The sequence below is a fragment of the Cyprinodon tularosa genome, unplaced genomic scaffold (assembly GCF_016077235.1).
Source record: "Cyprinodon tularosa strain WSP-4 unplaced genomic scaffold, ASM1607723v1 ctg435, whole genome shotgun sequence".
NCBI lineage: Eukaryota > Metazoa > Chordata > Actinopteri > Cyprinodontiformes > Cyprinodontidae > Cyprinodon > Cyprinodon tularosa.
Window position 1 is genome coordinate 939839 of NW_024039158.1, and position 22349 is coordinate 962187.

The window sequence follows — 22349 nt, forward strand, 5'->3', positions numbered from 1 at the left end:
GTCGCTGTAACCGCAGAAAATCCCGCTTCACAAAGATAAGATGTTATAGATAGGATGAGTCTGCACCGACTGATGTAATTGGGAGAGAATACAGCAATTTTTTATCATTTTTTCAAAATAAAACATCACTGAGACTCTAATCGTCGATAAATTATATATATATATATATATATATATATATATATATATATATATATATATATATATATATATATATATATATATATACTTTTTTCTGTGCGGCCCGGTACCAAATGACCCACGGATCAGTACCGGTCCGCGGCCCGGTGGTTGGGGACCGCTGGGCTAATCCATTGCGCTTGCCTTGGACACCACGGTTGGTGTAAAGCACCAATAGGGATAGGGATAGGGTGAAGAGTGCAGCCATCAGCGAGAGGCCCATTGTAGAGCTGCTTTTCCTCCACATCAACAGGATGCTACATGTCTTCTACTTACTAGAGATGTATAGAATTAATAGAAAGCTTGTTTTGAGTGCAACTATAGGACAACTTATTTTCTCCTGCAGATGGTCAATGGGTTCCTAATAACCCGCAACTCTGGGCAGTGAACCGCAATACTCATTTTCAAAACCAGCTGTCCACATTGTAGTGCTATTATAAAAAGGAAAATGCTTTAATTGTGACATGAACACAATAAATAGTATAATTTATAACTTATTTTCTGCTTTTTTTTTCATTTTACAATTCCTGAGTTCATTTGAGTGCTGACATAGTCAAGCTTTTATTTTGAAGGTAACAAAAAGGCAAAAACAAGTCAGCACAAGGACTAAAAATAGTTAATAGTGTGTGAATACAGAAAAGATGATCTTATCAAAATTACATGACCTAAAGGCACTTAAAGCTCTGCTATTAATCCTATACTTGGGAAGATAATTATGGATTCTTGAGGTTTGGATTAATAATTAATCATTCCTCAAAAGCATACACTAAGGAAGTGCTTTAAAAGATTTTTTATGCATCCAGTAATTGATTAAACGACTCTGCTAAGATGCACATATAGACATTTGTTTATTTCTAGGTTATAAAATTACTTCACCACATGCAACATGTCGTAAAACTCCCCTGTTTTTTCCCATCAACTTAATTGCAAAAAAAAATAAAAACGCTTTATAGTAACATTCTTTCAGGGTCTTTTTATTTCAATTATTTTTGCATATCATGTTAGATTTGCCTTTTTGCCATGATCATAATTTTGAGCCTTTTTATGGTTGTTGTCCATCTGATCTGAGGTAATTATGTTGTTGTTTTTTGTTAGTTTTATTTGTCACTTTAGTTCTTTTTCTTGCTCTTGTTTTAAATCACTATATTAGCTTGCTTTCAGTTTTATTTTATGATCATCTTTCTAACTGCAGTAAAAGTCATGTAAGTTATTTGTCATGCAGATTGCACACTATAACAATAAGTTATTTTTTTTAACCGTTAAAGGAAGGAAAAAGGAAAGGAAAGTGTGTAATCAGATTGCCCCATGAAAGCAGGTGTGTCTGCACCAGATCTTATTTCACAAAAGGAAGGATCAAACTCTTGATCTTTTGCACCGATCTGCAAAAAGCTTGCTGGTGTAAAATCACGTGCAAACCTGATAGCACGGACTATATGCAAATGTGATCAGGAAAATTACCTTCTTTGGTCTTGCAAAGATGCCAAGTCTCATGAGCAGCATGTCAGATCTGTTATTACTTATTCCTTAAAGACTTTGTTTAGCACCTTAGACCTAACGATCCTTTATAGGCTATATTCTGGTTCCTAATTCCTTATCAATGGATCAAACTTAGATCTCTGATTTGTAAGCTGTAGAGATTTCTTGAATGAACAATTTTTTTTAAATGCTGCAAGTTCACCATTACCCTCTGACAGTTACCATGACATAATTTTACTCTACTTTTTCCAAGATTGCATAATACTAGTGATGCACCGATACCGTTATTTTTTTTTTCTTTATTTTTTTCCCCGATGCAACCCAATACCTATACCTGGCTGAATGTATCAGCTGTATCCATTACGATCCGATTCAACTGTTCAATAGTTGAACGTATATCTTGCCATATAAGTGAAGGCTTTAGCCTTGACATAAACATTGCAATAAATAAATAAAAAGGAAGCAAATTAGCACATAAATAACCGTTCTTTATATTAGTGTTGAACAAATGAGCAGCAAAAAGAAAGAAATAACAGCTGCATGTAAGGTGCTCTAGATTGGATCTCCGCTATCTGATTTCAAATCAGCAATATCCAATCCAGCTAATAAATGAACAATGGGCTCCCTATCCGAGTCACTTAGACTTTTTTTTTATTTAAATTTCATCTTATTTTTTTCTATTTTAATGCATTGTGTTTATGTATTTTAGTTTTTAAGTTTTTACCTTATTTCCTGCAACTGTGATATCTGTACAGCACTTTGGTCAATCCTGGTTGATTTAAATGTGCTTTATAAATAAAGTTTGAGTTTACTTGAGTTGCTACAGGTATCGGATTGGTGTATCTCTACTATATACAGCAGTAGCTGCCTTTCAGAAGTTTGGCCAATTATCCCCCACGCCCTAAAATTGTGTTCTCCTAAACTCTCCTCAGTCCATTGAAGAGGTTGATGGCTCTGTTTCAGGAACAAAAGTTGTTCTGTGTCAGAGAGACTCCAGAGTCCATCCCTGCCTTTTATATTGACAAGGTTTCACCCCTGAAAAAAACAAAAAACTATGATGATGTGGGTAACAGAACTACTAGCTGTTAAACTATCTCTAGAATATTGCTGGCACTGTTTCCAGGGAGCAGATCATCCGTTTATTATGTGGACAGATCATAGGAATCATGAACATATGAGGAAATCCAAACACTATAATTGTTAGGAAGTCCCTCTATTCTTGATGAAGTACCATTCGTTTTGTGTGCTTCCCATGCTCTAAGAACATCAGCCCAGATGTGCTTTCTAAACTACATGTCACCAAGAATTAGTCACCTTCCTCCAGAAAAAGGTTTACCTTCCTTTCACTGGAAAAGCAGGAATCTGTAATAGTCGTCCACAACATTCACCTCCTGTAGATTGTCCGATTGTTTCCTATCATTTTAACTCTAATCAAGGCAAAACTAAAACCATTTCTTTGGTTCAGCGTAATTTCTGAGGGCAAGCCGTGATTAAGGGATGCTGTATGTCTTTTTTTTGGGATGCTGTATGTCACTGCATATAATATCACCCGCTATTCCGTCCATATATTATGGATTTTATAGCAGGTTTGCCCAAATTACATAACAATATAGGCAGTACTCCAGTTAAGGGGGGATGAGGGGGCATGCCATCCCCCTTCTTAAAAAAAGCTTAAAAATCACTCTCCTTCTTAAATGACCATCCCCCCATACCATCCCCTGATAAATTGTATCATTGAATGTGTAAAGTTTCTTCTATATATTAACAGCAATGGCAATGATATCGCCATTTCAACATTTGGCAGGCTTTGGACTTATGAGTAGCCTGAGCAAAATAAAGAAGTGGCCTACCATGATTATGAAGCTGATCCCAGAGGGAAATTTGCCCTCTTCATTTGTCCCTATGTAGGATCAGTGATAGCCACAGTTCTACTGTGAGGTGCATTGCATAGCATGCATTTTGATTTAGGTTAATAGACTATATTAATAAGGCTATGTATGCTTCCAAAAAGAAAAAATTCCACCACCCCCCTTCTTTTTATGCTACTGAATACAGGTTACTCTCTCAATCACTGATATATTTTACAAAATTGTTCATCATCTTCTTCTGAAGCTGCTTCTTGCCCCCAAAGCGAACGGTGAGCTTCTGGCCAGAGGTTATAGGTTGCATGGCCTACCTCTCCCATGTCTAATGTGAGTTTCTGTCTCCTAAATAATAACATCAGGTGTTGCAAAAATAATCCTATTTATCTGGTTTCCCCCACAGTCAGATCGATTGATGAGAAGGCAAACTAGGAGGTGCAGAATACAGGTGCTGGTCATAAAATTAGAATATCATGAAAAAGTAGATTGATTTCAGTAATTCCATTTAAAAAGTGAAACTTGTATATTATATTCATACATTACATACAAACTCATATATTTCAGATGTTTATTTTGTTTAATTTTGATGATTACAAATGACAACAAATGAAAATCTCAAATTCATCATATCAGAAAATTAGAATATTACTGAAGACCAATAAAAACAAAGGATTTATAGAAATGTTGGCCAACTGAAAAGTATGAACATGAAAAGTATGAGCATGTACAGCACTCAGTATTTAGTTGGGCCTCCTTTGGCCTGTATTACTGCAGCAATGCGGCGTGGCATGGAGTCGATCAGTCTGTGGCACTGCTCAGGTGTTATGATAGCCCAGGTTGCTCTAATAGTGGCTTTTAGCTCTTCTGAATTGTTGGGTCTGGTGTATTGCATCTTCTTCTTCACAATACCCCATAGATTTTCTATGGGGTTAAGGTCAGGAGAGTTTGCTGGCCAATTAAGAACAGGGATACCATGGTCCTTCAACCAGGTACTGGTAGCTTTGGCACTGTGTACAGGTGCCAAGTCCTGTTGGAAAATGAAATCTGCATCTCCAAAAAGTTGGTCAGCTGCAGGAAGCATGAAGTGCTCTAAAACTTCCTGGTATGTAGCTGCGTTGACCCTGGACCTCAGAAAACACAATGGACCAACACCAGCAGATGACATGGCACCCCAAACCATCACTGACTGTGGAAACTTTACACTGGACTTCAAGCAACGTGGATGAAGTGCCTCTCTTCTTTTCCTCCAGACTCTGGGACCTTGATTTCCAAAGGAAATGCAAAATTTACTTTCATCAGAGAACATGACTTTGGACCACTCACCAGCAGTCCAGTCCTGTTTCTCTTTAGACGCTTCTGACACTGTCTGTGGTTCAAGAGTGGCTTGACACAAGGAATGCGACAGCAGAAACCCATGTCTTTCATACGTCTGTGTGTGGTGGTTCTTGAAGCACTCACTCCAGCTGCAGTCCACTCTTTGTGAATCTCCCCCACATTTTTGAATGGGTTTTGTTTCACAATCCTCTCCAGGGTGCGGTTATCTCTCTTGCTTGTACACTTTTTTCGACCACATCTTTTCCTTCCCTTCGCCTCTCTATTAATGTGCTTGGACACTGAGCTCTGTGAACAGCCAGCCTCTTTAGCGATGACCTTTTGTGTCTTGCCCTCCTTGTGCAAGGTGTCGATGGTCGTCTTTTGGACAACTGTCAAGTCAGCAGTCTTCCCCATGATTGTGTAGCCTATAGAACTAGACTGAAAGACCATTTAAAGGCTTTTGCAGGTGGTTTGAGTTAATTAGCTGATTAGAGTGTGGCACCAGGGGCCATCAATTTTGAACCTTTTCACAATATTCTAATTTTCTGATATGATGAATTTGAGATTTTCATTTGTTGTCATTTGTAATCATCAAAATTAAACAAAATAAACATCTGAAATATATGAGTTTGTATGTAATGTATGAATATAATATACAAGTTTCACTTTTTAAATGGAATTACTGAAATCAATCTACTTTTTCATGATATTCTAATTTTATGACCAGCACCTGTAAATTCTGCGCCCTTTGCTCCCAGAGGTTCCATTGCATCTCATGGTTAATTTGTTTCCCTTGCTTTTTAATCATGAGTTAGAAGCAGCACTGATGCTTTCGATAGAGAGCGCAGTGACTAAGTCATCAAAGAATATTTATCTAATGCTTTGTTTATTCCACATTTGATCCACCCTCTAATTCCTGCTCTCTTTTATTTCCTAGATGACAGCAACTGTCCATGTAAACAGACTTTGTTGAGCCTCAAAGGCACAGATGGCAGATCCTTACTATGAAGTCCACGGCGGACTGGATCATCAGTACATCAAAAGTTGTGATCATCCAGTGTTTACAGTTGGAATCAAACCGGCCTGTTGTTTAAAAAAAATAATACTCAACTCCCAAAGCTGTTAATTAGCACCCTATAGGGAATTTTTAATGAATTTCTCACTTTTAATGAATTTTCCCTTGTTAAAATGGCTGTAATTTCCCTCCTGTTGTCTATAAAAGCAGCTACCTTATGTTCATAAGCAGAGTAAAGACACCAATGTGTGTTCTGTGTTCCTCCATCAGCAAACAATAACCTTTAGGAAATCCATTCGAGCAGAAGCAATTGTCCTTTTGTTGTTTGTGGCCAAACATCTTGCAGCCAGCTGGGTTACCTTTACAGGCGGAGCTACTTCCCAGGTGTAGCTGCAGTTTTGTAGATTAAACATCTGATTTATCTAATTTACTTTGAAAAAATAAAATAAAAAATACTTAAGAGAATAAAAGGGTAAAGAAAAGTTTTTTGTTTTTTTTTTGCCCCTCTCTTCTCCTGGTTTCTTGTGAGACATTGGCTCCCCCTTGTGGATAAATATTGTCATGAATTCTAATGTGAATTAAATGTTGTTTATACCGATTTATGCTTTTGCATTTTAAACTACCGTAAAATAAATCAAGTCACAAAATGGTGATTAAAAAGCATAGAGAATTAGCTTTTTATGTGTGAAAGTCCATCAAATCTAACACCTGGTTGTGCAACCCATGTATGAGGTTTGTGCAGTAACTACTGACACCCAGTGTTTTTGATAGCTGGAAATCGACCCTAGGAAAGTTGCTCCTGTTTCTGCATTTTCTTTTTTTTCCAATCATGCTTTCAGTGTTTACTTTTATGAACAGCTTGTTTAAACCCACACCAGGTCATTCATGCAGTGGCAAGGCCAGTAAAAAACCTTAATTTCAAGCTATTCAGAAATGTACTCTTCATATTTCTCACTATTGTCCTATTAAATAATCAAAGTTTGCTTGAGCTTAAGGTCACAATCTGTTAACCAGAGGGTCGCTTTCGAGATTTCCTGCAAATTATCTAATTCAAGTAGATTGTCCAAATACTGAAAAGAAAAAACGTAACCATTAAAAACATATATATATATATATATATATATATATATATATATATATATATATATATATTATTTGTAGGGATGCACCCATTTAATAATAATGACTCTTCTCAAATCTTTTTTGGATAATGAGATGTTTTTTTCATCAAATTTTGTGGTTTTAACCCTGGAAATTTGCAATAAATGCTGTTGTTGTTCAGTCGCCTGTTCAGCCGTAATCTGAAAACAAAAAAATTTTTACTTGGACAAGTGAGGTCTGCAGGGCTGTAGTTTGGTAGGCCCATGGATTCCTAGGACAGTTTCCTTCTCTGTAATCTTTTTTTCATTCTTAGATGACTGCTCTGTGGTTAGTGGGAGTTAATGGGTTACAAAAGACTTTCAAATTAATTCCATGCTGTTTTAATCAATATTCTTTAAATTCTATAGATTGAGGCATTATGTAAACTCTTTTGATCCTTTATGATGCTTTATGTTGACAGATTTGCTTTAAAGCTACAGTGTGTAATTTTCAGCGACATCTAGCGCTCAGACTGCAGCAACATGAACATCCCCCCTCCCCCACCGCTTCTCCCCCCCAACTGTAAGGCGAGCGTTACGGGACAAAATGTCTTCCACGACGTCCGCATCACCTACTTTCTCAAGTGATGAGGTTTGTTTACATAGATAATTTTACAGATAGTATTTCATTAGTCTGTGTAGGGTATAGATTTCATGTAGACTTTAGATAATAAATATACCCGTTATTTTTTCTACATCGTTGTGACGTTTTGGTGAGCTGCTTTGCATGGTGATATAAACAGACGAAGTAATTGTAGTCATTAGTTAAACAGCGAGATTGTGTTCGCTGGAAGAATATATATTCCCCGTTTACAGAGTCTAAGTCTTGTTTGTGGCACGGGGGTTACAAGGCGAGGAAGAGGGAGAGGAAGAGGGCAGAGAGGCCGGGGTGGGCGTGCAGCTAGGGCCAGCCGAGGGAGAGGTGCCTACAGCAGTGGAGGAAAGGCTTGAAGATCTCCAAAGGAGCCGGAGAGAAGTAACCGAGGTATATATCCGTAGCTCGCTAATATGCAGCTTCATATATCTGTCTCTCTCACACTCACACACGCCACTATCAGCTGTGGTAATTTTATGAAGCTGTGGCCTTATCTAGGTAATGCTACCAGACATCTTGACAATAGTTTGGTTGAAACGGGATGTGGGGGTGGGGTATTACGTGTATAAAAAGACAATTGTGTGTGTAGGATTAATTACCTGTCCAACAGAAAACTGGCGACTTGAGCGTCACTTTGAAAACCTTTTTCCTCCATCAGTGACTTCCATCGTGTAAATGCCGTGCCAATGTTGATCCGCGTTTTTTGTCACGCTTGCGTTTATTCTCGTCGTGTTTCCGCTTCTTAGATGACGGGGGTTCGGTGTCCGCCGCTTTTCGTTGTGATACAGAGTAGGCATGATCCTCCATTCGTCTGATGTTTGGCCAAACAGTTTGCAAAGTCACTCACGCCTGCCGCCTTGTTTACCTTTCTTGTTACTGAAGCGCCGTATACCTGCTTCTTCTTCTTCTTTGGTTTCAGGCAGACTAAACGCTTTTCAGGCATAATACTGCCATCTATTGTTCAGTACCGTCTCAGTTCATCTCTCTCAACTTGCCGTAGTTACTTTCGAGCGTAATGGGCGATCTCACAATCGCTAGTTTGTTGCCTCTGCGCTGCCGTAGCGCAAAGATGTCAGCCTCCATGGCTGCGAGACCCGCTCCTATGTAATTATAAATAACGAATTCTAAGGCAACGCAAATATTATGGTTAAAAGGCTGAGCTCATAGGTGATGATAAGTAACATAGTTATGTATAATATATTCAATTTCTGACTTTATATCCCTGTAATTATTACACACTGTAGCTTTAAGTGATTTCATAACTGATCTGGCCGTATTTAGGTCTGTGTGGCTAAAACAAACAAAATCTCCTGACTCCCAGTTGAACAATAAGCAAAGCTAATTTTGGTGTTTTCAATATATATATATATATATATATATATATATATATATATATATATATATATCCTATGTGTTTGATGTCAAAATGTTGCACTTGAAAGTTGGCGTCAAAATGTTAATATCTTCAATGAATAGTAAAGGAAGTGACATAAATCCCATGAACAATTTCAAGCAATTTATTATGACAGCAGAGTTTTGGTAAATACTTCCAATATTTTTACGCACTCTCTAAAGTTTAGCCCTGCCTCTGCTTATGTCTCGGGTTTGTCTTGCAGAACACAAACAAGCGCCCCCTCCTTCGGACAAAGAAACAGTCTTTGCAGCGCTTTTTCAGGGCTGACTTGGTTTTCATCCCCACAGAGGGCTGGATGCAGGGAAGATGCTGCTGCCACTGACCCAAACGGGACGGTCCATCCTGAATCGGGAGGATAGATGAGGGAAGAGGCCCAGATCTGATTCTGGCTGCTGATAGAAGCATTGAGCGAGGGGCAGCAGCAACAGTCCATAAACATCTGTAGGCACCTGCTGCTGATGTGAAGAGGCTGGGATTCATGCAGCTTATCTTGGTCACTTGTTGAGTCAGAGAGGTAGCCAGGTGCTTCAGCAACAGAGGACCCATGGTGACAACTCCTGTAGAGAGAAACATTTTTATTAGAAACATACAATGAAATTTAGAGCTTAAATAGTTTGAGAAACCAGCTTAGGCAAAATAAACTGTTCAGTTAGGTTAATCTTAAGAGTACAAAGCTTCAATTTAATTCAAATTACAACTTGAAACTTTAACATAGATTATTGGCTCTTTGCTGCAGCAGACAAGATACAATAGTACATAATAGTGAGGTGTACGGGGGAAAAAAACGTATTATTAAAAGTCTTCAAAGTGTTACATGCATTCATCATTTTTAAGACAACAGTGGAAAAAAATCTAATGAAATTAGGGCTGCAATTAATGATTATTTTTCCAGTTTATTAGCCTGTTGTTTTTTGTCGATGTATTGATTAATAATTGACTACTGCGCTGAGTGGGTTGGCCTGATTTAGACTCTCTATACTTCAGTTAAGATTAATCGATTACTAAATTAAAGGAAAATTATATCCATTGATCACAATTAGTCCAAATAAATGTTTCAGCCCTACGAAAAAAAAGGTAAAACATTTTTGTAAATAAGCATATTTTCCCTTAATTTGGGCAGGCAAATAACATGATCTGGCAGGGAAATTTTAATGTTTGCCTTTATGATAATTAATTAAATAAAAAAAGATAAGGATACATTATATACTTTTTTTAAATTCTAAATATAAACCATCTTATTCCATTGACAAATTGTGATCACAATGGTTCACACCAAGGAAAAACACACCAATTTTAAGAAAAATAATTTTTGCAGTGAATGTAATTTGAAACCCCAACCATTGCCTTTAGGAGTCCTATAATCCGCTTATATAATTCCTCTATAGCAGAGGGGTCGGATTAGCGGACCAGGGTTCGGATACAGACCCACCTGCTAGCTAATCTGAACCCAATCTGATTTAAAACATTTATAATTTACTGCATGTTATCCGATGACATTTTCTAGCTTCACTTGCACCGCTTCTGCTGTTAACATGGTAAAGCCGTCCGGAGCGCCGGGACCAGGCTACATGTAATACAAGTTAGCCAATGAGCTGCTGTCAGTCTTGGTTGCTGCTGCTACTTTTAGACACAGCAGGTAAACCTGTGGCAAGCCGGGCGATGGGAAAGAAGGAGAAGACGATGAGAAAAAGAGAGCTGAGAAAGTGTGGACTGCTGGAAGAAGCAGGGTGAGAAGTGAAATGTGGCGCTCAAAGATGACCCTGCACATTTTGGGTATGTTTGGTTCAACCTACTGCTGTTAAGCAGGATTCTCCACCACAAACAGAATCAAAAATATATATGGATCCAGGCTCAAAATGAGCTCCTTGATATGTGCGTTAGAATGGCTTCGTCTACATTCAGCCACAGGTTTAAAATCTTGCAGGGCAGCCTAAAGCCCACTGCTCTCATTAAGCCATTAAAAAGAAAGAAAAACGAAGAAACAAGTCACTTCAGGTGTTTTATAAAATCTGCGAATCAAGAAATTGTCTATATACATAACTGAACGATTGTTGTTCTCTACTTTAAAAAACACTTTAGATTGTAAAATGGAAAAGTGTCCTATTTTTTTAATATATATTTTTATTTAAAAAGTGAATGTATAAAATGGATGCATAAACACCTCCTTTTATTTCAGTGTTGAATTCTGTTAAAGGTAACAGATTATAATTGAAAATTACTCCGGACCTTTACTGGTTGATGATTTTCTTTATTCGGACCCTGCTGATTTTTAATTGTTGACCCCTGGTCTATATATATATATATATATATATATATATATATATATATATATATATATATATATGAGGACTATATTTACTGTATATGCATCTTTTCCTCCTTTTGGCACTTTCTTTTTTTGGACAATTGAGCTAATGTAATGAGTAAATATATCCACTGTGAGATCAATAAAGTCAATCAATCAATCAACATTAGTAACAAACAGCATTTCTCACACAATTACCATGAACACACAGTAAAACATGGTGGTGGCAGCATCATGCTACCGAGCTGCTGTATCCCTTTTCCTTCAAACCTAATAATTATATAGTAATTATTTTGCAAATATCTAATCAAAAACCAATAAAACACATAAAATACATTAGAGTCTACGGTTGTCAACATGACTAGATTGAGAATATAAGGGGATAAAAGCAACAATGCAACACAGAACACACCCAAACATGAATTTACCATCTATTTCAGGTTGTAATGACAGTATTTTGGATATAGTATTAGTTAAAAAAACAACCTAAAACAACAAAAGACTGTTTATGAAGAACGACTATGCAACATAAACCAGAAAGTCAAGTAAGTTTTAGCTTGACCTGCTAATGCTAAAGCCTAATTTACGGGAAGGCATACATAGGCGGTTTGTCATAACGCAGTTGGTTAATTAAGTCAAAAATGTAAGCAAACCTGTTAAATTTTAGGGAATCCAAGGCATGGATTTTATCACCGATAGTTGTCTTTGAAACGTCGAAACAAAACCGCAATGCTGCTCTTGGCGTTTGCTTCTCACTGAAGCGCTTCCGGGTTAACAGTTGGGTAAATTTAACCCACACTTTTGCTGTTAAGGTTGTTTGACTGCATGACTTTAAAATTATATCTTATAAATATGTGTATATGTAATGTATAGTTTCATATATAATATTTAAATAGTTTATATAAACTTTATTCGACAAATTAAAGTACATTTTTGCTCAGTCCTATGCTAGTGTTAGAGCCTGACAGGCAAAACTCCTGATAAATTAACATCTGCTTCTTTGTGAACTGTTGTAAATATGGCGGCCGCGGTGTGCAGAGCTCTGTCCTTCACTCGAAACGCTAAGGCGCTGGTTCAACCTTTAAGGTTGGCTGCTGTTACCGTCCACCGATACAGCTTAGAGGTTTCCAGCACCGGGGAGACTGTCACTCATACCGGCCAGGTAGCTTTTAATATTTAATTTATTTTTAGTGCTAAAAGCTAGGCCGACGGTTAGCTCTCTGTTAGCTCACCTTAGCCAAGTTCAAATGTTGATGTAATTCTATTATCGGACAGATCTGTGTTACAGTAAATGTTTCTATATTTGATCAACTTTTATTAGCACCCAATAGATTTTTTTTTTATCATACATGAATTGTGTATTTTATATACAATTGTACTTTGTTGAAAAACAAATAAAAGCAAGCGAAATATAATGCTAACTAATAAAATCTTTGTAAAAGCTACAAAGTATATGTTTTCTATTTAACCCTACATAAAAGCTAAATGATGTTTCTTCCAGGTGTTTGATGAAAACGATCCCCGGAGAGCCAGATTTACTGGTAAACAGAAAGAGGTAAGTGTTCAAAAACACGTCAACTATAAGACCCATAAAATAGTTTGGAATCAAGCGCTGAAATGGACGTTCAGTAACAGCAACATTATGGCAGATAAGCTCTATAATAGAGCTGTAGGATTTCATGACCGTAATACTTGTACCACGTCAAATAGGATTGTTGTTTATTTGAAAAAGATTTCATCCTGAGGTGATGAAACAAAGTGCTTTGAGAGCAAGGGCGTAGGTTTGATTTCAACTTTGGTAGGGACACTATTCTTCAGTTTCATTGGTCCTTTGCAAAAAATATGCATGCTCTTTTTTATGCTTAATGTGAGCTTCAGGGCTCATTTTGTTTAAAGAGAACAGCAGCATTTCTTGCTACATTAATACAAATTTTATAAGCACTACATTCACTAGATGCTGTTTATCAATATTTAAAGCATCACTGGCTCTGATGAATGTGGAATTAGGACTTTTTCCACTTTGAAAAGGATTGCATTTAAATTTACCTGCGACTAAGACAGTGTCTGTTTAACCAAATATAGTATGAGGATTTATCCTGTGTTTTCTTCTGAAGATATAGAATTGTACAGAGGTAAACCCCACTCTTATTTTTTTTTTTTTTATCTAATATGCTCTCTCTGGATCATGCAAAATAATACATTCAAGGGACGGCAAATAAATGTATTGTATTTACATGTGCACTGGAACTATAAGAGGAACTGACACTGAGCATTTAAAGTATTAACATTAGAAGTTGTACATCTGGGCTGTAGTTACTCTGTGTAGCTAATTTCATGTATTTTATCTATGGCTGAAACAATCATATTAACAAATTATTTAAATAATCCTGAACTGATTTAGTAATTGATTAATCGTTAACTGGAGTATAGGGCCACTAAAATGTGCCTTTAGCCGACAGAGTGACCCACTTAGAGCACGAATTATACCAAGAATGTAAAAAAATATTAGCATTGAAAGGTAAAAAAAAAAAAAAAGTTTTTGTCTATCAATATTCTCTATCCAGAACTCCTCCAAAGGAAACGTTTAAACGTTTCTGTTTCACCTGGATTCATTTCATAAAAGATCTTCTTTAAGGAGCCTTTGGCTATCTGATTAAAAGATAAAATAAAAGAAATCCTAAGGTTGTTAACTTACATTTCTCAAGTTCCACAAATCAAAAAACTCTCTCCTGCTTCTTTACAGAACTCCAATCAGAAGCTTTCGCCTGTTTTAGCGAAGATAATTTTTTTTTAATTCGGACTAGTTTCGTAGCCCAATATTAATTTATTTTAGCGTCTTTTTTTTCCGCGCTCCAAGCACCCGCGCGCGCGCACATACAGACTAGAAAACACGCAATCAGAAAGAGAGAAGGCGGAACTTAAGGCAGAATAATCAGAGAGTTAAACCGCGCAGCACAGTTGATGCGCTGCTATGTGAAAGGGACAGGAAAGAGGAGGCAGCTGCAGCTACCAGGCAGAGAAGCTGCGAGAGGAAAAGAAGCGGCTGCTGTATAGTAAATTATAAACATGTTGTTTACATCCAATTATTGGTAGGGACAAATAGGTCCGTTCCAAATTTTGGTAGGGACATGTCCCTATGGTCCCTATGCAAACCTACGCCCATGTTTGAGAGAATACTTGGTTAGTCTTCTCATCATCTTTGGCTCCATTACTGAAAACACAGGTAACCAGGTTACTACCAAACATGCACATATCAGATGCTTGGAGAACTGTAGATGATCCATAGTGTGGTATTGTGCATTGATTTAGCTGAGACATTGTACAACTTTCAGCTTGACATTGCTGCTTTATAATGTTCCTAGTATAATATTTTATGGGCAGAGGAATCCAATATGAAGAATATTTCATAAAGATAAGCACCGTTTATTTTTATATTAAACAGATTATAAGCCAGTTAGGACAAAAACAACGTGGAGGTTCTATCATGCTTTGAGACTTTCTCATTTAACTTCTGAATGAAAACACTGCAGCATCTCACAATAAAATATAAACTATGGTTGTAAATTGTTTCAGTTAATAATTTTGAAGAAAATGGTTCCTTAAAGTTAGTGATGGTGAGATGAAGCCTCATGAGGCATTGAACCATTTGGCCAAATTGCTTCAACGATCCCCACAGTTCATGAGGCTATTGGTGGAGTGCAGAACTACAGTTAGTAATAATCGTTTTTGTTTTTCCTTTTCCCCCTCTTTTAAGTTCCTTTGAAATTGTTAACTGTTAGTGTGTATAATAAAATCTTTTGTAAATTGTAAAAGTGTAAAATTTGTTAGAGCAATAATTTAAGGTGCACAGTTTTTCTGCCAATTTAGTGAAATAAACTCAAGCAGAGAGTGAAAGTGTTTGTGAAAATTGGGCAATGATAAGCAAAATTAAAGGTGTTAGACATTTTTATTCAAACATAATAGTTTTTTTCCACATTTTTTGGTTTTAATCAGGTTGGAAGCTGTGTTCAACCAATCTTTTGGCTAAACCGACCTAATTTGGCAGCGTTTTTACTACCGTATTTTCACGACCATAAGGCGCACCGTACTAAAAGGCGCAGTCTCAGTTATGTGTCCCATTTCTGTATTTAACACACACATAAGGCGCACCGGACTATAGGGCGCGTTTTTTATATACAGGTACATGTCCTCTACTACCTTTAAATAGCTCTACTGCGTATTTAAAAATACAGCGGGGGCAAAACTGAGTATGACTGTGCTTTATTCATGTATTTATTACAAAGTATTAATCAAATCTGGGAGCTGGCCATGACACAGACACATCGCAGATGACACAGCGCTGTGATCACTCCTAAATTAACTTAAAATCCTGAAACCTGCCGACGGAATATGTTCGCTTTTATTGCCGGTATCCTGGTGCCTGCAGTTTAAATTATTTAGATGAAAAACACCTGCCAGCCGCCTCGGTGAGGCTGCTGTTGAAGGGATTTCTACTGTCAGTGCACCGCTGGTATGTGGGGGTCTGAGCGCCTCCGACAGAAATAGTATATGCAGGATAATAATCTGGATGAACTGACTGCAATTATTAAGTTTTCAGGTGGCCTTTCTCACTTAAAAACATATTAAAACTACTTTATTCCCACTGATCACAGCAAATATAGCTGCAAGATTTAGATTATTTAGATGAAAAAACACCTGCCAGCCACCGCGGTGAAGAGGAGGAGACCCGCCCAGAGGCTGCTGTTGAATTAAGTTTTCAGGTAGAAAAATAGAGCGGGAGCAAAACTGAGTATGATTGTGCTTTATCAAAGTATTTATTACAAAGTATTAATCAAACCCATCAAAGTCATCATCCTCTGTTTCTGAATTAAACAGCTGCGCTAAATCAGACATGCCAGTTTCCCCTTCTTTGCTGTCAGAGTCACTTTCCGTGCCGGGCGGCTCCTCAGAAATAATGCCGGCTTTTGCGAAAGCTTGAACAACAGAGCCAGCAGACACGTTAGTCCAAGCATCTACAATCCATCTGCAAACTGTGGCGTAACTTGCCCGGCGCTGCCTTCCACTTATCCTGAAACTGTGGTCTCCGTCTGTCCTCCATCGCTCCCACGCCGCTCGCAGCCTTACTTTGAACGGGCGCTTCACACCGATGTCGAGCGGTTGAAGTTCCTTTGTCAGACCCCCGGGATAACGGCGAGCACAGAGTTCATTTGATTCACCTTTTTTTTCACATCGGCTGTGAGATGGGCACGCAGCGATGGTGATGCGTGGAAAAAAACACCTGGTCTCCTCACATAGGCTACACCTCCCTCAGCCACGCTTTCATCATCTCCTCATCCATCCAGCCTTTTTCATTTGCGTTAATCAGAGCGCAACCATTGACTTTGCATGTAAACTCGCTGCTTCTGCTGCACCTGCTGGGTCCGGTTCACACCGATGTCGAGCGGTTGAACACAGCGTTAATTTGTTTCCCCATGTTTTTCACATCAGCTGTGAGATGGGTACGCATGGAGTTGCATATTAACAGCGATGGTGATGAGTGGAAAAAACCCACCTGGTCTCCTTACATTCAGCCACTCTTTCATCATCTCCTCAATGAGGTGGTCTCAAAAGTCGCAGTTACAACACACATAGGGCGCACCGCACCAAAGGGCGCACCGCACATTTTGAGGGAAAAAAAAGACGTTTAAGTGCGCCTTATAGTCGTGAAAATACGGTAATCTATATTTTTACTGGGGCAAACCAATGCAAATTTTCAAAAGGCAAAGGTAGGTCTTGAACCATGAAACTCCAGAGTTAGTCTGTCTTACAACTGACCCCACTTATGTAGATCACTGTTGAATGGAGAAAATACTCCTTATTAGTGACGTGCTAATACTAACTTTGTCCGGTGGCTTGCTCAGATTTTGATCATTACATTTATTCTCACCAAAAAAGTTTTAACTACTAGATTGGTTTGAAAAACAACCAATCTATTCTTAGAATCTATCCAAACTCTATCCAGCTGACAGCAACTCTCCTCCAAACTCCATCATCTTGACTGAACACTGAGGCTGTTCAAATGCCTGTCAAAATTCTTGCGCTTCCCGAAGTGGTCACGTGGTATCATGGTACTGAGGCCTCGGACGTCATCAATTTTGGCGCCTCTAAATGAATCACACTTAACATGCGCTTCGGGGAAACGCCACCTGCATAACTCGACACACGTCTCGAAGCCTCGGCTCATCTCATAACATCACTACTTAAAGTACGTTTTTGCATAATTAAACCAGGTGAAACAAAAATTTCCATTTGAGTTCTGGATACAGCATATTGACAGACAAGAAAATGTTTTTTGAGCTTAAATGCAAAATATATATATATTTTTTTAAGGCATTTTCTAGAGTCTCTATACTCCAGTCAACGATTCATTGACTACAAAATTAGTTTACGACTATTTCTAGGGATGCACGATATTGGGATTTTGGCCGATATCCGATATGCCGATATTTTAAAACTTATGTAGCTGATAACTGATATCGATACCGATGTTAAAGCTGGACAAAAATAAGTAGTCATTGAAAATAGCAGTTTTGTTATCCATTTCTGACACTTTGAAAAATAATATATTCAAATATATTTTCATATGCTGATATCAAATAGATTTTTAAAAATGCGGTATCGATCTATTTTACTTTCAAAATCTCGTGAAATTTCATCGTTCTGTTACAAACTCTTGTGATATTTTGCAAATTCTTGTGAGATTTTGTTAGTAAAATAGATCGATGCCGCGTCAACATATAAAAATATGGCAAAATTTCGTGAATTTTTGGGGGATTTCGTAGCATAACGATGACATAGCAATATTTCATTAGTAAAAGATTGATATGGTGTTTTTAAATGGCAATATATCAGCATATGAAGATATTGTGATATTTTAATGTATCAATATTTTTTCCCTCGTTTTTAAGTCTGTAAAAAAGAAGTTTTTGAAGAAGAAGAACTAGTATATATATTTTTTTTTTTAGATTTTAGAAACTCAGAAGCTGATCAAATATCGGGTTAAATATCGGTGGGGTGGCCGATGTCCGATATTCAGTTTTAACGCCGATACAGGCCGATACCGATAGGGGGCCGATTATATTGTGGATCCCTAACTAATTCAGTAATTAATCAACCTGATTATTTGCTTCAGTCTTTATCTGTAGAAAGCCACGTTTAAGAAAAAAAAAAATATATATATATATATATATATATATATATATATAAAAAGAATGTTTTGTTCTCATAATTAAACCAAATTTCTCTTCCTTTACTTGTTTGTTTACTGTTTTTAAGGTGAATAAGAATTTCGCCATTGAGCTTGTGTCAGAAGAGCCGCTGACGCACGTCGAGTCCAGAGTGATATCCTGTGATGGAGGTGGAGGAGCACTGGGACACCCCAAAGTCTACATTAACTTGGTAAGTTCAAGCAGGTGTATATTTGGATTTTATATAATCAAAAGTATCTTCTAACTTATCAACTTATACACATTTTCCACCCAAAATGGCAACTCCTGAGGAATTAGTAGCCAAAGATTCGGCTACAGTAGAATATTCATCCCATTTTTTTTATTTTACAGCATATCCTGCTGACAAACATAACATGGACATTTATGTTCAACTAACAGACTTAAAAATAATACTGAACGTTTTTATTTGCACATCTTCACTGTTAGTGATTAAAGTGCATATGGTAGATTTTCCTTTATTATAACCAATGAAGACCTTTAAAACAAAAACTCAGCCATATTCCATAAGGTTTCTGCACAACCCAACAAAGTAGCTCATGTTTAAAGCTGCGTTTGTATCAAACCAAGATGTTTCTGAATGCAAGACTATGATTCCCAGTGAGAAAAAGGACATTTAAAAGTACATTAGCTGTGAGAAGAAATATATGCAATGGTATTCAGTACTTTACTATACTTTGAATCTATAGCTTCGATAGACATCTATACATTATACATTTACAGTTATGTACATCTAGACATCAGCTGTCATCATTGGTTTCTTTAGGTATTGTTTACCTGCTGGAAGGAGAATCTGTTCCCCTCCTCTTATGTATTGTAGCAAATCTGCTGTCATTTTAAAAGGAGCTCATCTGTCTTTGATAAAAAGGGATCCTAAAAAAAAGTATTTTGTTGCCACCACTGGGTTTTTATTATGAAAAGGTTTGTTTGGGATTACTCTAATCTCTTAGAAGTGCTGTTCAATCTCCCTGAGTTGAGTCTCCTCTAAACACAGAATCGTAATCTACTCCTGTGCTTTATGCCCTGCACGGTTTCCAGCTAACCTTGAACAGGAAATCTTTTACCTTCCTTCCATCTTGCCTTTTTGTCCTCAAAGACTAGATTTGTTAATATAATCTAATAGTTTTCTTCCAGAGTTACTGTTGGCCTCTTGGCTTCTTCCCTGACAACTTTTTCTTAAGTTAACAGGAGAAAAGCATAATGTATCGAATGGCAACCGTCATAACTCTCACAACTGATGCTAGTCTTTGATTACCAAAACACTAAACTTGGTATGGAAATTGTAAAAATAAGGAAAACTTTCGTCCAATCATAATTTCAAGTTGTAAATCCCAGGGGAAAATGAAAAATGTCCCTCAAATATTTATAACTATTTGTAAAATAGCCAGTTGGAAAGTGAGGACTGTGTAAAATTACCTCTTTTGCTGTAATTGTTGTTTTAAAATAATTCTACCGAAATTTAGGGCTCATCACCAGCACCTAATAAAGCAGTTGGGTTGGATATAAACTTTCCACTAATAATTTCCCTTTCGTCCTTGGCAGGATAAAAACACCAAGGTGGGGACGTGTGGCTACTGTGGGCTGCAGTTCAAGCAGAAGCATCATCACTGAAGCATCAGTCCTGTACTCGCTTCTCTGTATAAAATAAATTATGTTGTCTGGTTAACTGGATGTTCATTTTGTTATTTTATTTAAAAACTTAAGTAACCTTGTGCATTTAAAGAGAATTCATCAGCATGTAAATGAATTTTACTTGAGGCCTGGATGTTGCCATTGAATGCAGTTTTAGCATTTGACAGACAGAGGTCAGCATTGTCCCATATATGTGTACAAATTGAGACTCCAAGGATTAAAGGGTTCTTATTGTCATTAAAAACTTTTTTTTTCTTTTTTAATTGGGAAATGAAATAAAAGTATTTATTTGCAGTGCTTTCATAGGCCGTAACTTCAATGTGAAAAGTACGGTTCACTGCTGCACACAACCACAGCATCAATTCAGCTTCCAGGCCTTCCTGATGAGACACAACAGAGCGGAACAATTCATGTTTGAAGAAGGATCGTATATATTTTTCATCAGGGTTTATTCTCCATAGACCTCTGCATGCCAAATTGGCCCGTTCTTGGCTCAGGCTCCAGACACAGTTAGCGTGTTCGGTCCCTAGTGATGCAGCCAGTGGAACTGCATTTTTCCACTCCACAGGGCTCAGGTTGGAAGGGAGGGGTTGTCAGGCTGATATAATTGGCCCTGGTGGCTCCTGGAAGTACGCCCTATCCTGTAGTTAACCTCATCTCCAGTCAGACCGCAGTGAATGATTGAAGGGGGGATGGAGGTGCGTTGTTAAATCGAGGCGTGTGAACTGGGTCGGTGTCAGAGAGATGACTGCTTGGTCTGGCGGTCAATATGTCTGGTTGGTTCAGAGGTGACGGGTGGTTGAGTCGGAGGGATAGCCGCTGGCAAAATTTACTGATGAAACTGAGCATATGAATTGAGCTGAAGGACATAGTGTTTTTTTTTTCTGTACTGGGTTTTACAGCAGCATTGAATAATTCAATGCTCTTAAACGCAGGCTTTCAATTCACTTTGGATGAGCTTGGCTCTATTCAAGTATTTTCAAAGGATGGCCTTTCAATGGTATAGATCTGTATCTTAAAACTTTCCTTGCTCCAGTTTGTTGCATCCATTCATACGTCCACCATTAGTCGGTCATTGTGCTTTTTTTTTATTTTTTACTCCATCCTTTCGCTAAATTTTATCCGTCTGTTGACCCTAGTTATCAATATTCCAGTATTTATTAATCTCATCCTTACGATCCACCAGCTTTTTTCCATCTATTTATCCATCTTTGCCATCGTGCCTTTTTTCCATCATTTTACCTATTTCTTCATCCATTAGTTTGTTTGTTCATTAATTCTTCTGCTCTGATCCATCTAAGCATTTGTTTGTCCATCTTCCATTTAAACATTTGTCCCAAAAAATAAAGTCAAAACATAAACAACATAACTTTAATCAAATCAAACCACTGTGAAATCAAACTCCACTTTGAAAGCAACACTGATTGACAATCAGTTTCGCATGCTGTTGTGCAATGGATTAGACAGAAGGTAGAAATTCTTAGCAATTAGCAGGACAAACTCAAACAGTGGTTCTGCAGGTGGGGTCCACGGACCACTTCTCAGTACCTACCGTATGCTTTCTGGCTGATGTTTTGGTCACTTTTGAATGTTGGCTGTGCTTTAACACTCCTGGTAGCATTAGGAGGGACTCTACAACCCACACAAGTGGTTCAGGTAGTGCAGCTCCACCAGGATGGCACAGAAATGCGAGCTGAGGCAAGAAGGTTTGCTGTGTCTGTCGGTGTTGTTTCCAGATCATGTTGGTGCTAACAGGAGACGTGGAGGAGGGTGACAAGGGCAACAGCCCAGCAGCAGGACCGCTACATCTTCATTTGTGCAAGGAGGAACAGGAGCACTGCCAGAGTGCTGCAATTTCAGCTCCAGCAGGCCACAAATATGCATGTGTCTTTGAAAATGTTTAGAAACTGACTCCATGAGGATGGTTCGAGGGCCCAATGTCCACAGGTGGGGGTTGTGCTCACAGCCCAACACTGTGCAGGAAGCTTTGCATTTACTAGAGAACGTCAGGATCTGTAAATTCACCACTGGCACCCTGTGCTCTTCACAAATGAAAGCAGGTTCACACTGAGCACATGTGACATATGACAGATTCTGGTATCACTGTGGAGGGCGATCTACCGCCTACAACATCCTTCAGCATGACTGGTTT

General features: G+C 37.9%; 2 protein-coding genes across 2 annotated transcripts; one reads left to right on the forward strand and one right to left on the reverse strand.

The window, feature by feature from the left end:
* Nucleotides 1–9082: 9082 nt before the first annotated feature.
* Nucleotides 9083–12064, reverse strand: mrpl36 (mitochondrial ribosomal protein L36). Its single transcript, XM_038299789.1, has 2 exons — nucleotides 11994–12064; nucleotides 9083–9552 (listed from the first exon to the last, which is right to left on the reverse strand). The coding sequence occupies exon 2, from the start codon at nucleotides 9539–9541 to the stop codon at nucleotides 9158–9160; it is 384 nt and encodes a 127-aa protein (XP_038155717.1). The 5' UTR covers nucleotides 9542–9552; nucleotides 11994–12064; the 3' UTR covers nucleotides 9083–9157.
* A 225-nt stretch (nucleotides 12065–12289) lies between these two features.
* On the forward strand, nucleotides 12290–20231 carry ndufs6 (NADH:ubiquinone oxidoreductase subunit S6). Its single transcript, XM_038299788.1, has 4 exons — nucleotides 12290–12462; nucleotides 12802–12855; nucleotides 18615–18737; nucleotides 20108–20231. Exons 1-4 carry the CDS (start codon nucleotides 12319–12321, stop codon nucleotides 20174–20176), a joined length of 390 nt encoding a protein of 129 aa, XP_038155716.1. The 5' UTR covers nucleotides 12290–12318; the 3' UTR covers nucleotides 20177–20231.
* Nucleotides 20232–22349: the final 2118 nt, after the last annotated feature.